General features: G+C 35.4%; 1 protein-coding gene across 2 annotated transcripts in view; it reads right to left on the bottom strand.

Moving 5' to 3' along the window:
- The window catches only part of SLIT2 (slit guidance ligand 2), a 359630-nt gene that overhangs the window by 40285 nt on the left and 302865 nt on the right, over positions 1 to 16480 (bottom strand). For both annotated transcript variants that reach the window (XM_004432303.3, XM_004432305.3), the window contains 3 exons: positions 8679 to 8803; positions 8442 to 8539; positions 7048 to 7187 (listed from right to left, as the gene is read on the bottom strand). In XM_004432303.3, coding sequence (XP_004432360.1) covers positions 7048 to 7187; positions 8442 to 8539; positions 8679 to 8803 — 363 coding nt within the window. The remainder of the gene's footprint in view (positions 1 to 7047; positions 7188 to 8441; positions 8540 to 8678; positions 8804 to 16480) is intronic.

Genomic DNA, 16480 nt, shown 5'->3' with positions numbered 1-16480 from the left:
GTAAAGACCTGACACATTCCGAGGCAGAATTAATAACAGAAGTGGTCATTATTATTAAGGGATCATGAAAATCCAAAAATATACACAAAATCTAAAAAAATACAACCAAATCCAAGAGTTCTTCGGCATTCAATATCTCCTTATACTTCAAAGTAGAGTACGGGAGTAAAGAGAACCAAAGACTTATTCCTAAATAAAGTCTTTCCATTTGAAGTGAGCACGGAAAATAAAATAACAAGATAATAATTTAAGAAAAAGATAGTACTGAAAAATATGGGGAGAGTAATTTCCTTTACACGTATAACTTACTTTACGTAGAATTTCCTCTATCAAAATTCCCATAAGAATTCTTATGCCATTAGGAATGGCATCAAATCATCTCAACCACATCACTGTAGTGATGATGGTTGGAATTAAATGATGCAAAACTTAAACCTGTCATACAGAGCAGTCCCTGATATTTCTGGAGTACAGACATTTAATGTTTTAAAGTGTTTTCCTATACATTCTTCCATGTTACTTTGAAACATCTATGTGAGGTGGGACAGATGTCATTACCCTGTGTCACAGAAGAAAAAAAAGACTGTGAGAGGTTCCAGGTTGATAAATATTAGTGTCAGGATGAGAAATCTGAGTTTTTCCCATTAGCTACACATATTCATCAGTATCCCACCTTCCCGATGTGATGGAAGGTAGCCTAGTCACCAGGGGAATTAATCAATTAATTGTACACGCATTAATTAGGCGTTTTCTTTTTTTCATGTGTAGATAAAATAGATTGCTTGTGTGCACCTGAATTTTGTGGCTACAGCTTTACTCTTTTCAAATATACATAAAGGACAATTATGTATAGCAAGCTAAAGAGACAGCAGAAGAAAAGCTTGTTTAGCAAAAACAATTAGTCCGAGCCACTGTGGGATGTGAAAAGATTCCAAGCCTGGAAGATGGCAGCAGATAAGAAGGGACTGGTCCTAGTGGAAGGCTCCTGAATTAGAGTGCATGCCTTGGGGTCAGTTAGACATCGGTTTGCCTCTGGGCCCCTACTTACAAGGTATGTATCCTTGGGTAAGTGCTTTCTCATTGTTTTATACAAGTTATTGCTCAAATCCTTATTGTTCATATCTACAGAGTTCTTTTAAATTAACAATATGTCAGCTAATTATGGAGCTTCTTTTTATTTAAGAAAATTACCCTCAGTGCTATAAAGAAATTGAAATTTCATTTCTAGCTAAGTTTTGGATTAAAAAATAGAAAATGGTTTGATTATTTTTAAAAGCAAATTCAGTCAGCAGTGGATTCTTGGAAATAAAAGACATCTTTTACTAACCTAAGCATGAAATTTAGTCAACACATGAAACCACGTGGTGATTTAAAATACTATCACACTGCCAAGCTTGCTCCTGAGAGCATATATAACTATTTAAGGACATAGTCCTATGACAGAATAATTGCCCCTGTGTTTCTGAGACAGAATCAGACCTTAGACAGCTCTGCCTCAGACCACCAATTGCTTTAGTATTTGTAAAAAAAAAAAGATGACATTTGACCAAGGATGGTATTGGATGCATTAATCCACAGAGAATTGCACAGGCTATGTTTTTACATTCTAAAATATGAAACCACTTTTTTCATGTTTTTCAGCTTAACTCTGCACATAGTAAGAGTAAGTGGCCAAACACAGTAGATCACCTGAACAATGCAACAGAAAAAAATGAAGTCCTTAGCAAGAGGAGACAGAGAGAGCTGCTAAATAACATGTTCCATGTTAGCCCCATAACCCTACTGCCAATCCTTCACATACAGCTGGACCTGTCAAGACAAGCACATATTGTGCTTCTTTTAGGACGCTGTGCCTCCACTTGGCACGTGAAGACTTTTGGTAACCTGAATGAGTAAAAACCCAATGTTATTAGTAGCACTTCTGAATCTCTAAGATAAAATTTCACCAAGATTCGATGATGATTCCCCAAACACAACTATCACCCTAAGTACTCTAGGACTTCCTTTCCTGGGCCCTGATGTATTTGGGCAACCATGTGGACCATATTGATGTCAGTGATTAGATATGGCTCTTTTTATGCTTTAAAAATACTGCCTAGTACGCATGACATTCTATATTGGGAGTTCGACAATGTCCTTTTATAAATCAACCTCTTGGGCTTTGTAATATTTATTTTATAAAATGTTTTAATAAATGTATACATCTTCCAATATTTTTCCTTTCAAATTACTACAGATAGTTTAAAGTTATGAGAAAATTCCCATTATTTTAAAATTTTTCTATCTACAACCTACCTACTATACTAAATGACCTATGTTTTTCATTGTAAAAATAATTTATGTTCGTGATATCTTTAAAAAACTAAAAGCATATAGACAAGTAGAAGGTAGAAAGTACTAGTCTTTCTATTTTAGCCATCCCTTCTTCCCACTCAGAGAATTTCTGTTATGGCCTTCTAGAAATTGGTAAAGTGCATTTCAGATGGCCTTTTTATAGTGTTTGGCATAGCTATCTATATATCAAAGATCTGAATGACTGATTTGATATATTGATTTCAGATTTCAGATTTTGTCAACATTCCTTTTACCATGTACACACAATGAAATCTATGTAGCTTTAAAAGAAAGAGGAAACTAAAATGAAAATCATAATAGACTTAAAAGGCAACTAACCTTTTTCCACCTCATTCAGATTAGCAGCTGGCAGCGACAAAGACAGAAGAGACAAAAGACTTTTTACATTGCAATACAACAGCAGAGCACGTGAAGCCAATGCGCAGCATTAACAACAGAGAAGCCAAAGGTGAGAGCAAACTGAAGCAAAGCTTAGATTTCTTACCTACAGCCGGGCCAAACACACAAACATGTATTAAATGAAGCAAAAGGTAAATGCCATCTCAGGGAGTGAGAGATCTGCATCTAAACCAGGTGATTTAACAACCAGGAGCTTTACTTTTTAAGATGTGCATTTAATGCTTTGTGTGTGGGCACTGGAGATTTGGAAAACAAAGAGGTAATGGTATAAAATGGAAAAATTAAAATGTTCTGAATGTTTTCCACAAAATATATTCCAAGCTTTTACATGCCCAACTTGTATACGAACTTTTATTTACTGAATTTATGCAATTCCAATAAGCAATATCATGGTTTAAAATGTGATCAATTTTGTAGCACCTTTGTATGTGGTCCCGTGAGAATAGGGTTAATTAAGAAACATAGTCTTGACAGAGCAGATCCAGGGTTCTGACTCTCAGGAAACATGCAAAAACACATTTTTTCAATTTAACACTTAAATTCATACCAGAGCTTAAGAAAAGGTGTAAAGTTTTTCAACACTGCAAGGGTACCATGTTTACAGTTTTCATTTTTGTTTATTTATTTTTTTTGGTGAGGAAGATTGGTCCTGAGCTAATATCTGTGCCAATCTTCCTCTATTTTGTATGTGGGACACTGCCACAGCATGGCTTGAAGAGCGGTGTGTAGGTCTGTGCCCAGGATCCAAACTTGCCAACCCTGGGCTGCCCAAGCGGAACGTGTGAACTTAACCACTATGTCACGGGGCCAGCCCCATAATTTTCATATTTATAAGTTTTGAACTTGTGTTACTTGAGGAATTCCTTGAAAATTTACCTGCGAGAAATGCTCTGTTTTTAGAAAGGATATAATAATGATTAAAAAAAACCAACCCAAACCAAACACACAGTCTCTCAAGATAAAATTAAAACCCTAGAGTGGATTTTTAAATTATTTGTTCAGCAATTCCAGAGTTCTACCTGCTCAATACTTAGCATAGAGATTTTAATTTAGAACCATGGTGAATTAAACTTCTCAAAAATTAATCTTGTCTGAAGAATACTAGCAATCAACAGTCATATATTATACAACAAGGACAGATAATGGATTGAATTCGGTAGAAAAGAATAGTTTCGATAACTCCAGTGGGGAGGGTATAGCAAGAGTTAGATAATAGAACAATATTGACCTTTAATAGAACAATATTGACCTTAAAATTTATGTCGTTAATCCCTGCAGCAGGAAAGAGTGAGAGTTTTGTCCTCTAATAAATCAATAACTATTTACTGTGATGTTTTGGTTACATGGGCTTAAAAAAATTTAGTAAATTTCCCAATGGTGGTTCATTTTATTTTGAATATTTGTAGCTGTGTTTTATAACCTGCCCATGGCATCATGACTTCTCTGTCAGATTGTTTTCAGATCTCTGAATTTTCCCCATTAACATCATGCCATTCCGACTCTCGACTTGGATGTCAAATGTAAAAATCTTCACCACAATAACTTACAAGGTTTTTCCATGAAGTTTTATTTGTTCCTACTAACGAGTTCACTTTCTCATTGTGTGCCTCTGGGGTATGGAGTAAAAAATCTTCAAATAGAAAAGCAACTTGTGACTTGAATGATTTTTAAACAATGACAACATTATTATATTCCCTGAGCATAGCAGGGTTTCTGTTCCCAGATCTGCTCATTAATCAGATTCCAAACTTACATCTAAAATAATACAGCCACATTCTGAGAAAATTCTTCCCTAACTGCAGACTTGGAGGAAGCAGGATATGAAACTCTAGAGTCCAGTTTATACTTTCCTATAACTAAAGGCCACTTATGTGCCACTGATTTCAAAATCTGCAGATGGTTGTTTGATATTTTGTAAATGAGCTCATTTCACATATGGACAAAAATAATACAGCTAGTAAATGAGTTACAAATATGCCTGGTTTAGATATCTGTTCTAATGCCAAATTGTCAAACTCTTCATTGCCCACAAGACCCAGCTCAAAGTTATAGTGGTAATATCTTCATGTTTTGTATGCTATGAACTTTCTATTGAGTTCAATATTTTTGTTTATCCTTTGCCTGGATTAAGGCAAACTGGTGTTTGCAACAGCTATGACTAAAAAGACAAAAAGAATCTCAGTTCTTGTTGCGAACCCAATGGCTCTTGACAGGTAGTCGTGGCAGGTTCCCACATGATAGCTTTTAAAGATGCCACATTTTGGTTAAAAAGTGGTTTTTCTAAGCTTTGGGTTTTTTGATGTTTCAACGAAAGAGATCTGACACATGGAAATGGGGCTTCACAATACTTCTCAGAGAAAGTTGCACTGAATTGAATCACTTAGGATGGAGAAAATGTGTTCTAGAGGATTGGGTGTAGGAAGGGAGCTTGGAAAATGAAGGGAGAGGAGGTAAGACAAAGACTCAAAAGAAATTGGTGAGGTATAGCAAATCTAAAGCCAAAGCAGAAGAGTCTACCATCTTATGTAAATTATCATAAAAAAGGCACGTAAGAAGTTGAATACTGCAGTGCTGTCAAGCCTAGGTTTTCATTAGTAAGGGGATAGATAAATTCCTGGTTTCTGTGCTCCAGCCAAAGTGTGCTTGAAATGCTTGGGTCCAATTTGTCTTGGTCAGAGTAGATTGGTTTAAAGAGGCCTCCAAAATTAAGTGAATTAAGCCCTTTCTATAATGATTAGAACAAGGGTGGGAAAAGAGAACTATTCTATCTAGGTAAATCTAAGTAACAGATTTTAGTGCAAATGTTGGGCTTCTTGTACAAGTCTAAATTAGCCCATCCAATAAAACTCACATTCTCATGGGAGACCCAAGGGTTCCAGAATCTGTATGCATAGCTAATGGCAAGTACCTGAGGCATGACACAAGTAATATTGGTGTGAAAGTCAAAGCTATGTAACCCTTAAACTCTTCCCAGCCACTTTAGACTGGGGCATGATGGATACACTTGCTATCGTTTATGAATGCAAAATATCAAAGCACAGTCAAATTCTGCCCACTAAGAGTCCAAGGGCTGTATATATGTAATAGAGCAATTGGTGATATAGAGAAATTCAAAATTCTACTGAATTTTGGGATCAGGTACTCCACTGGTATAAAAAAATTTCATACCGTGAAAAAGGCAGTTTCTGAGGCACTCAAACAGACCCGGGGTGTCAAAACAGAACCCCATTATTCTATCCAGCATTTTTATATCAAGAAAGGTATTTAGCAAAATGCAAAGTTTGAGTATTCCATAAAAGCTTAAATTTCTATGCTTTTCCAACAAATCTCTGAGAAAGTTAATTAAACAGATGTGCTTTCATTTTTCGTGTTTTTTATTGTTAACCTCAGTCATTTACATAGTTATTTCATCCTCTGATATTCTTAACTATATATTAAATTATATGAAAATAAATAAAATTAATGAAAAATACCTAGCAAAATGTAAATGGTAACTCTGAATAGAGTGACAGAATCTACTTTTGCATTTTTTCTTACAAATAAATTACGGAACATTTTCCTTTTCCCTATAACTTTATACCTAAGTGATTTATTAAGGAAACAGGATTGTAACTATGAAGTTTCTTATTCATAGCTACAAAAATCAATAAAACAGATATTCTGACATTGTAGGCAACTCATACACTTGAATGTTGACTTTACAGCATATCAGTTTATCCAGAGAAGTTTAGCAGTTTGAATAGTCTTATGAGATTTGTTACCCCAGGATACAAAATGTCAGAAAAAACGGTGCTGATCTCGTAAGATTATCCCAAGTGCTCCATATCTTCCTGATTGCATTTTATTTTGAAGGACATGAGTTACTAGAGTAAAACACTCACTAGTGAAGAAACAAGTATGGCCATGAGTAATTTCTAATGTTTTATTATGTTTTGACCATGTAAAGAAATGGCCCCTTTTCACATATATAGAGTGCGTTGGTTTGCACAGGAAAAATGCTTTGCATGCCATTCAATTGTGGGACTAAAAGCTTCAGTATGGTAATGTAGTTTTTACTGGACAGCATGACTTTATGATAGGTGCCTGTGTTCTAACTGAGCTTGCTGGGTCTTTTATTTGGTTGGATGAAATCATCTTTAACTCCATCTGTTATTTACATTACATCTCATTTCCAAAACACCTACACCAGTTATCGAATAATATAATGGTTCACTAAACATATGCAGTGTAGTACCAATGAGGCTTTCAAACAGATACACAGATTGATTGCATAGCATTTCCTATTCTTCCTACCTGTGTACTCAGGTGGGCAAAGGCACGTATAGTTATTAATTCCATCCACGCACGTAGAATTATTTTCACAGTCATTATCTTCACAGTCATCAACATTGACTTCACAATTTTCTCCTTCAAATCCATCAGCACAAATACACCTGAACGTCAGGGGAAGAAAGGGCAAAAACATCTTCCTGCATTTTAAAACCATATGGTTTAAATATTGAAACAAACTAAATACACTCATCCATTACAGAGCTTTTAACTACATGAAATTGATTTTTAAAATGCTTTTAAATGACATGTTGTAATCAACAATTTAAGGTAATATCCCCCAAATCAGAAACAATTTGAAGAAGAAAATTTATGCTGGCTACAAGATGGCAAATGGCCCTGTGGTCCTATAAGTCAATAAATATAATATATTTGCAGGTCTGAAACATAAGCAAAGTTTATTTTACGGCCCTAGATATCTTAAACTCGGTTGAGTGCTAATAAAATAATTCATGCTTCTTTGTTCATAAATGAGGAAGAACTAATTATTATTTTTAAAAATTACAACATCTACCACTCTAAAATGTTCTCGGTGTCTCAAAACAAAAAAGAAATCTGAAAATAAAATTTTGTCTTCCTTGCAATTACAAAACGTGAATGTTCTCTTTAAATCTCAACAAATACAATTTTTTTCACTGGCATAAAACACTATACATTTAATCCTGATAAGTATCAGAATAATTTTTCAGTAAAGTCTCGATGAAAAAGAGACACTTTCATAACAACGCAGAAATGAAGTATATTTATTATAAAAAGTGATATTTCTAACAAGCTTTAGTATTAGATTAGCATTCGTATGTGAAATTATTAGTGCCATTATAAAAACTCTATTTCATAATTCATGAAGTACATCTGGAGTAACTGTACTGTATGATTAAATAACTCCAGATTAAAAATGTTCACAGCATGTTTGTCTACTCATATTGTGGCTTGGAAATGAATCATTAATTTTCTGTTTCAGTGGGACCTAACATCTTATCATTACACACCGTCTTTAAAGCAGTACACAAAACAAGAGATGAATATATGACTTGCAGTAGGGGACCAGTTGGCTATTAATTAGCATAATAGAGCCACTACTTTGTCTTGACCTAATCTGACTTGATTAATCATCATGTGTGCGAGTGTCTTTACATTTCTTAATTTTGTAGCATCCTGAGCTGAGAATACTATAACATCTCCATTTGTTTTTATACTGCAATATCTCTGAGAGGGACTGATAGATATTGTTCTTATGAATAGATTTCTAGCATACTTTTTAAAATAATGCCCTTTATTTTGAAAAGGAAAATGCGTGTTTGCTTAGTTATTCTTACTACAGTACTGCAGACACAGAAGATTACAGACTGATGACCTACCAGAATCCATCTTTTACTCCTTCTTTTAAGTGGCAAGTTCCTCCGTGTTTACATGGGTTACTGATGCATGCATGAATTGGGACATCACAGTCCTGACCCTAGAGAAGGAATGGCCAAGGAAAGTTGAGTGTAAGTAAAGTAGCTCTCAGCACACAAGAGATAGCACAATAAAATTATGAAGGCCCACCAAAGAAAGCTATGTTTTCATATCGTGGTCCCACAACAGCTTCTATTTACCTTGAAACCATATGGACAGGTGCAGCGATAGAAGTCAACCGGATCGTTGTTACAGGTGCCATCATTTTTACATGGATTTGATAAGCAGGGGTTACATTTAGCTAGAATATTGACATCCACAGGACCTAAAAATTAATTCAAAAATATGAGAAACTAATGTTTTCTATTTCTAGTTCATGTCAAATTATTCCAATGCCTTAATGCAACAATAAAGTTTGTATAAAAGTTCTTATTGATCACATATCTATATGTGTTTCTCTTCCATGACAAAACCAGAAATCAGTATCATCGCATTTCATTCAAGAACGCAACAGAAGGCCTTCTTATTGGGAAGTATGTTGAGACTCTCTGACATAAGCGTGGGACTCTGGGTTGTGGGCTTAAGCGGTTAGTATGTGATGTTAGTGACATCAATGTCACAGGATCAATCCCCTCATGGGCTGATTAGATGATGTAGATGTGTTCCATGGCCACTGCCTGCACCTTAACCTCAGCCAGTTGTCATGGTAATGTACATCCTCAATCCCAAAGAGGACTTTGTGTGTGTGCACATATGTGTGTGTTGGGGATGGGTGGACAAGTTTTATGAATAAGTAGAAATTCATCAGTGCAATTAAAAATAAAATAGTATGCACCTGCCCTGACAATATTAGTTCAGTAGTGTTATTTTCACACAGGAAATACAAACAGTGCCACTCTCCGGCATATGAAAATAAACTAAAATGTAATCTCTCTTATTCTCCCTCATATCCTTTTGGTTCAGTTTGTTAGCACACAAGCATAGAGACATGATGAGTGAGATTTCTGTATCTTCCTCTCCGATAAGGAAACACCATTGAAGCGATCTCTACTTGTAATCTCACCTTTGAGATGCACATTTTTAAAAAACCTCACTATCCACGAAAGGTCTAGATTAATGCAGATTCAGTTGCAGCCATTTTCCTTTGGTCACACATATTTATTCATAAATGGCTAACAATGTGGAAATTGTACCATCCTCAATAAAATTATGTTCCATTGATGCTACTTTTTGCACTGTTTGTGAGAGCTCACTAGATGGCCTTTTGGCAACTGTCTGATAAAGACCCTTTGTCAAAGTGACATCTTCATGCATAAAATACAAATATTTTGTAAGATAAACATTATGTTTCTGCTATCACCAATCTCTCTGTAGTTCTTTATCCTCATTGGAATATGCAGCAATAATTCCAATTGCATGCTTCAGCACACACAATTTCTAGCAAAGTTATTTGAGTCAATTGTGTAGCAGGCCCCCTCTACTATCACTGTTCTAAACTTCTAATGTACCTATACCCAAAAAGTTGTATGCCTTCTGCTCATATAAACTACCTTTCATCAAATTTTTCTACAGATTAGAGTGTATATTTGTGAGTTGTTGGTCTACCGACAGAAAGTCATGTATGAAAGAAAATGTGAGTTAACGTGGTGGCCATAGAGACTCTTCATATCTAAGTATTTTCTTACCTTGGGAAACACTGATACAATTTCATATAATGATTTTGAGGTAAAATCTAATAAAAAGATAGTGTTCTATATTGTTTAGTTTTTCTATTAACAAAAAAACACACGAAATATATCTACATAGAGATTCCTGTTTCTTTTTGAACCACTTGGAAGTGGATGACAGTTCTGAGGATGACCATGTTCATGAGAAGGGGTAGTGTTTGCTTCTAGCAACACCTAGTCACTGGACGAGACCTAACCAGTGTCCCCTTCACTTTTTCTTGGTAACCAGAATAACTAATGCAGTCTTTACATCAAATTACAGCTGGAAAATTTCTGGGATTAATACTGAAGTGAGCCTCATAGAAATTTAATTTCTCACCCTTCCTCCAAATTATTTATCAAATAAATTTAGCTATTCAGCACACTGGAGAAGTGAATGGTGGCAGTTATTTAACGCAGTTAGTTAAATTAACTTAGAACCCCCCAATAAATGGCTTTGTGTTGGCTAAAGTTATCACACTTAGAATCAGCAATAGAAAGGAAATATCTAACTGGTAATGAATCCCTTAGCTAGGCTAGAAGGAAGAATTTGACTTGGAACAAAGGCGTGGGATGAAACAGCCAAGAATGTATACCAGTAAAAGAGCACATCAGCAAACGCAAAGACTGTAAACATTTATCTGGACACTTCCCAAGACCTTGAGAACAATTGTCTTTTGGTCTATTTCTGTGCTTTCAACCTTGTAAGACTGTGGTTTGAATCGAGGGGTTCACGGTTGGCAGTTTCTAAATTTATTCTGTGGAATGTGACATTTTTCAAAAATTATGTTTAGAGATTGTTTTAGCAAAAAATTGGATATATTTTGAAGAATTTAATACAGTAGACAGGTAACCAAATTGCCAGGCTGAAGTCGTCCCTCTCCAGTTTAGCACACAGTCAAGATTTATTTAATAAATATCCACTGAATCATATATTATAAATAAGCACTATCGAATTTCTCCACATTTTTCCAACACTAAATTCGGCTTCCTATACAGCTAATCATGCTCATTATCTGGATTCCTTCAGTATCTGGGATTTCTCACGGGTATATAAAGGGAGACTGTTGCCCCCTCGTATATATTCAGTTTAGCTAAAGGAATCAAAATAACAAGCTTTCCCAGGGGTGCAGGCTTCCTCTGACAATTTCTTAACCCCACAAACTGTTCTGGTGACATCAGGATTGGGAATATAGCAAAATATTGAGTTCTAACTTTTTCAGGTTGGTAAGGTTGACTACTACAGCTACAGTCTATTTGCTTCTCCTTTTTTCAAATCCTTCTTTTGAAGTCAGTTCTTCAATGATAATTTCTTATTTCTGGTACTTGAGTTTGAGTGAAGGGAAATTCAGAAGATATTAGTAAGTTATATAAATTCCAAATAGCAGCATCCTCTGATATGTCCAAATATCTTACAATGATATAATTCTTTTTCTTATTTTATCTAGATTGTAATTCCACCTAATGAAATATCCTTCTTATAATGTGATTTTTACATCTACCTGGTTTATCCAAATCTGCTATTTCTATATGCTCACCCCTCAGAACTATATTCCTTATATCTGGCTCTCTCCCGTCATTCATCTTCTCCCCATATTTGCCCTTTTTCTAAGTCTATCTTCCATCTTTTCTTTGCCTTCACTTTGTGATTCATTTTACACTCAGGACACTTTCTTCGAGATCCTCTCTTGCAAAGCTCTTATTCAAGAGGAATGATGTCTTTAATCTGTAATCTGTCTACAATAAGGAGATGATATCAGAGCTAAAGGGAGATGATAAATACAGTCATAACAAAATGGTAGAAGAGTTAGCATAGCTCTCTAGAAGCAAACCAACATTTGTAGAATTTTGCACACTTGATTAGTCCCAGGTAAAAAGAAGATGTCCAGGAATAGGAATTAGAAAAGTCCTTCAGCATAATGCATAGTAATCTTGGACAGAGAATCTGAAGCCCATCAATCCAAGTTAGTAACCTAGATTTGTCACTTGGCGTGTGGAGTGAGAAGAATAATGGCAGCCATCTCAATGTTGTTTTAAGCACTGGATGAGATACTAATGAATGTTGATCACAGAGTATAGTGAGAGCAAGCACGGAATATAGTGAGAGCAAGCACAGAAGCCACAGCAAGTTCTGACACGCTTTCCTAGACTTCCAAGGGAGGCAGGGCGATGGGGGGAACACAAGTGGTTTACCTAATAGGAGAAAGACCTTCACTGAGTTCTTCTCAGTATTCATCACAAGTTCACTGAGTACTTTCTGTCTACTGCTGCTGAAATGTATGAAAACTGTAGGGGCTATTATTATCAAAACCATGAGAGAATGGAAGTAGGCACCGAGAGATAATTATCCATTGGGTAACAACACTCAGATTTAATGATTTTACGTTTTTAAGGACTGCAACTGTGATTTGTAAATTCGGCACAGACAACCACCAGAAGTAGTAGTAGTACAACATTGAGAAGAAGAGGTTCTCTATGTTCTTGCATTGCTACTTGGCAAGGAACCACAGCTTGCTTGCTGATACAATTTCACCAATCTTCAGTATTTCCTCCTTCCCAAAGTTAACTAATTCCAAGAAATGTTAAATTATTGCTAACACATTAGCCCTCATAAGATGTGTGCCACAGAGGACAAAAGAAATCTAGCTTCAGGGATGCAGATGTTTACTAACGTCACTGAAATGAAGGAGGCCAGTCTGGGATAACAAGATTGATTTAAGATTTGGTCTTGACTTAAGAAAGCCCTGTAATATCAGCTACATGGAGTGGAGGTGTGTTTAGCTTAATAATTCAAAGAGAAAATGAGCAGAAAGTTTGGTTAACAATTTGTCTTTGTCAGTTACTTTAATCTTTAATGGAAGAACTGCCGGACCTCAAATCCATTAAAGCTCGTAGGCAGATTTGCTTACTTGACTCAAATCACTAGCTATGCACCTGACACCAATATTGCCACCCACTGAGAATTATATCTCACTTTGATTTATTACTAAAAGCTCCAGAAACAATTTCTAAGTGTATCCCAGAGTCTGCCTTCATTCTGGCATCCCTTGGAAACATGAGTCAAATAACAGAATCCTCTAGCACTGCCCTTGTGTAAAGTCAGAGGAACATCAAAGACAACTCAGGAAAAATGTAGGAAATATTTGATGTTGGGCATAATTAACTAAAATGAAGTTTTATTTAAAACCAAAGATTCCAGGCTCCAATTGCTGTTACATTACTGCATCTCTCAAGCATTAATATCAAATGCATCTTTTTAACAACATTCCATCATTAAGTCATTTATTTATCAAATATTTATTGAGAGTCTACTTTGTGATAGGCACTAGGCTAAGTTTTAGGGGTTCAAAGGCAAGTGAAATGCCCAAGTTCCTGGAAAAACTTAGTTTAGTAGTATATATATATAATATATATCAACTACAGAACATAGTTGCAAGAGGATGTGGCTAATGGGAATGCATGTTCTGGAATATGTGTTTTAAGTTTACTCAAGCCATCCAGGGGGAGGAATTCACTAAGTGAACAGAAATACGAATCTGAAGTTCATAAGAAAAGTCATGGCTAGATATTTGAAGTCATGGGATTGAAATCAATTAATTTAATAGGGCTAAGGAGAGAACCCCACGTATGTCAATATTAAAGAGTGGGTAGGAAAGAGGTGTTGGCAAAGGAATGAAGAGGCAAGGAGAATGTACAAGAAGGAGCAGTGGCCCCCACTGTCTAAGATGAAAAGAGAGCAAATAAAGATAACTAAAAAGAAGCCATTGAAATTGGCAAGATGGAAGTCACTGGTATCCCTATGGTTTCAGTGGAAGGGTGGAGATGGTTGCCAGATGATAGGGGGTTAAATCCCATAAGTTTGCATTACATAAATGGTTAAACAAAACTATGAAGGCTGGATGTTAACAACTTTGGGATCACCTGGCTTGGCCATTTGCTACATATACACATGATCTTAGGCCAGTGAATAAACTTCTTGAGTCACAATGAAATGGAAAAGAGCAATAATTATTTTATGGAGTTATTGTATCATAGAGAATATGGATATACTATATTTAAGAACAGAATACAAACTGTTGGTTCTCATCACCTATTAAAATAAATGTCTGTTAAAATTTTCCCAGTGTGTTAAGTTTTAAAAAGTGTAATGAAGAACAGCCCTTGTTTGGGGCAGGCCCTGTTTGATGGCACTCCACTTTGGCAGCCCAGGCTCGCTTCCCAGGCACAGACCTACACCACTCGTCAGTGGCCATGCTGTGGCGGTAACCCCACACACAAAATAGAGGAAGACTGGCAACAGATGTTAGTTCAGGGTGAATCTTCCTCAGGAAAAAAACCCCAAAAAACCAAAAACAACAGCCCTTATGTGTTTTTTTAACATGGTGATTTCGGCAAATAACTATGTATAAAGCTAATATTTTCTTTAGCCAGTGAACAAATTATAATCCCAAAAAGCTAAGGTTATTTCAAAGTTATATATGCTATATGCTAGTGATACTGAACCTGAAATGTAAAAAGGATTTGACCAAGTTCTAAATATTACTTCAAAATTGATCTAACTAGTGAATTTTTCATTGCTTCTAGTTTGAGCTAAATTATTTAATTGCCTTCATAGTTTAATTAAATAACTACGGACAATATCAACCAATAATTTTGAAACACAAAACAGAAGATCTCAAGCTTGTCAAAAACTCTCTCCAAAATAAAGATGTTGATCTTGCTGGAAAAAAAACCCAACAGTATTACAAAGTTATCGCTTAGAAATGTGGAATTTTCCCCAGGAATTCCAGATTCTAGAGGATTCTTACCATATAAAATTAATGGAAGAGATCAACCATGTGGTGGTGAAATGTTGATCATCTTGGGATATGAAAAAGTCCCAGGTTTCCTGCCCCTTTAGCTGACCTTTACAAATGAAGTAACAAAGTACCATCTAGTACCATATCCCTGTCTCTTTATTACACCTTGTGGCTATCAGACACTGGCCCATTTGGGTTTCTTCCTGTCTTTTGTGTTCCATTCTTAGTTCCATACAACTCCCTGTAAGACTCTCCTGATGCCCTGATGGACCTGGTGGTATCAGTTACAATTCTATAATTGTTTGCTGTGTATATCTATTATTAATATCTTATACAGTCATGCACCACATAATGACATTTTGGTCAGTGACGGACCATATATATGACAGTGATCCCATAAGATTAGTGCCCTATAGCTTAGATGTGTAGTAGACAGCACCATCTAGGTTTGTGTAAGTACACTCTAAGATGTTTTCACAATGACGAAATCGTCTAATGACGATTTTCTCAGAATGTATCTTTGTCATTAAGAGACACATGACTGTATATATTTCTATCACCAAACTTCCATATCGTTTGGGAATTATCGATTTAAATGTATCTATCAGCAGAATATAAGCTCCATGAAGGCAGGAGTTTTTCTCTGTCTTGTTCATTACCTTATTCTTAATACCTTGGAACTATGCCTGCTGCATAACAGAAACTCACATAACATCTGTTGAATGAAAGAAGGAATATATCATTCATTTGCATTAGGTTGTTCACTCCTTAGCACATTTAAGAGTTTAAAAAATGTCTGTCAAATTAAAAATCAATAATTTAGTTGTCTGTATAGCTAAATCTTCTTGAACCAAGAGCAATAAAGGGAATCTTAGAAATTAACAATATTCTACATTCCATGCTGACTTTCTCAATGAAAACCTGGAGAGGGAAGAAACCTCTGTTTTATTGCAGACTGCTTGATCCCTCTAATTTCATCTGATATTTAAAAGATGAGGATACAACATTTGGGTTACAAAGACAAGTCATGACCATCTGTTTCCCATTCAAGAATGCTCTAATCTGGGTACTAATTAAATATGCTCTGATAATCTATTTCATCCAGTTCATTTATTTCTGTTGTTTACTGAAACTATGAGATTATACCATAAAGAAAATACTCTGAAAGATGTAGGATAAAAACTGTATTGAAACAATTAATTACTCTAAATAATAGCATAGCCTTTCCTAGAAGAGAAAGCATTCAAATTATTACATTGCTATGTAAACATGCCTTCAAATAAAGAATATTCATCTTCCTGCCATAATCAGAAATTACAAATTTACAAACCGTAATATTAGAAGTATGTACTTACATGATTTTCATGAATAAAATAAATCACATTAAACTGGCTTAACTACGGGAAAAGGTAATTAAAATATAAAAACTCAAATTATAAAATATTTAAAGCTTTCAAGCTCATAAAGAATGTAAGCTCAAAAACACAATTCTTAGTA

This window comes from Ceratotherium simum, chromosome 8 (assembly GCF_057802395.1).
Source record: "Ceratotherium simum simum isolate JZ-2026a chromosome 8, ASM5780239v1, whole genome shotgun sequence".
Taxonomy (NCBI): Eukaryota; Metazoa; Chordata; class Mammalia; order Perissodactyla; family Rhinocerotidae; genus Ceratotherium; species Ceratotherium simum.
The sequence above is the reverse complement of the archived record's forward strand: the minus strand, read 5'-3'. Positions and strand labels throughout refer to the sequence as shown.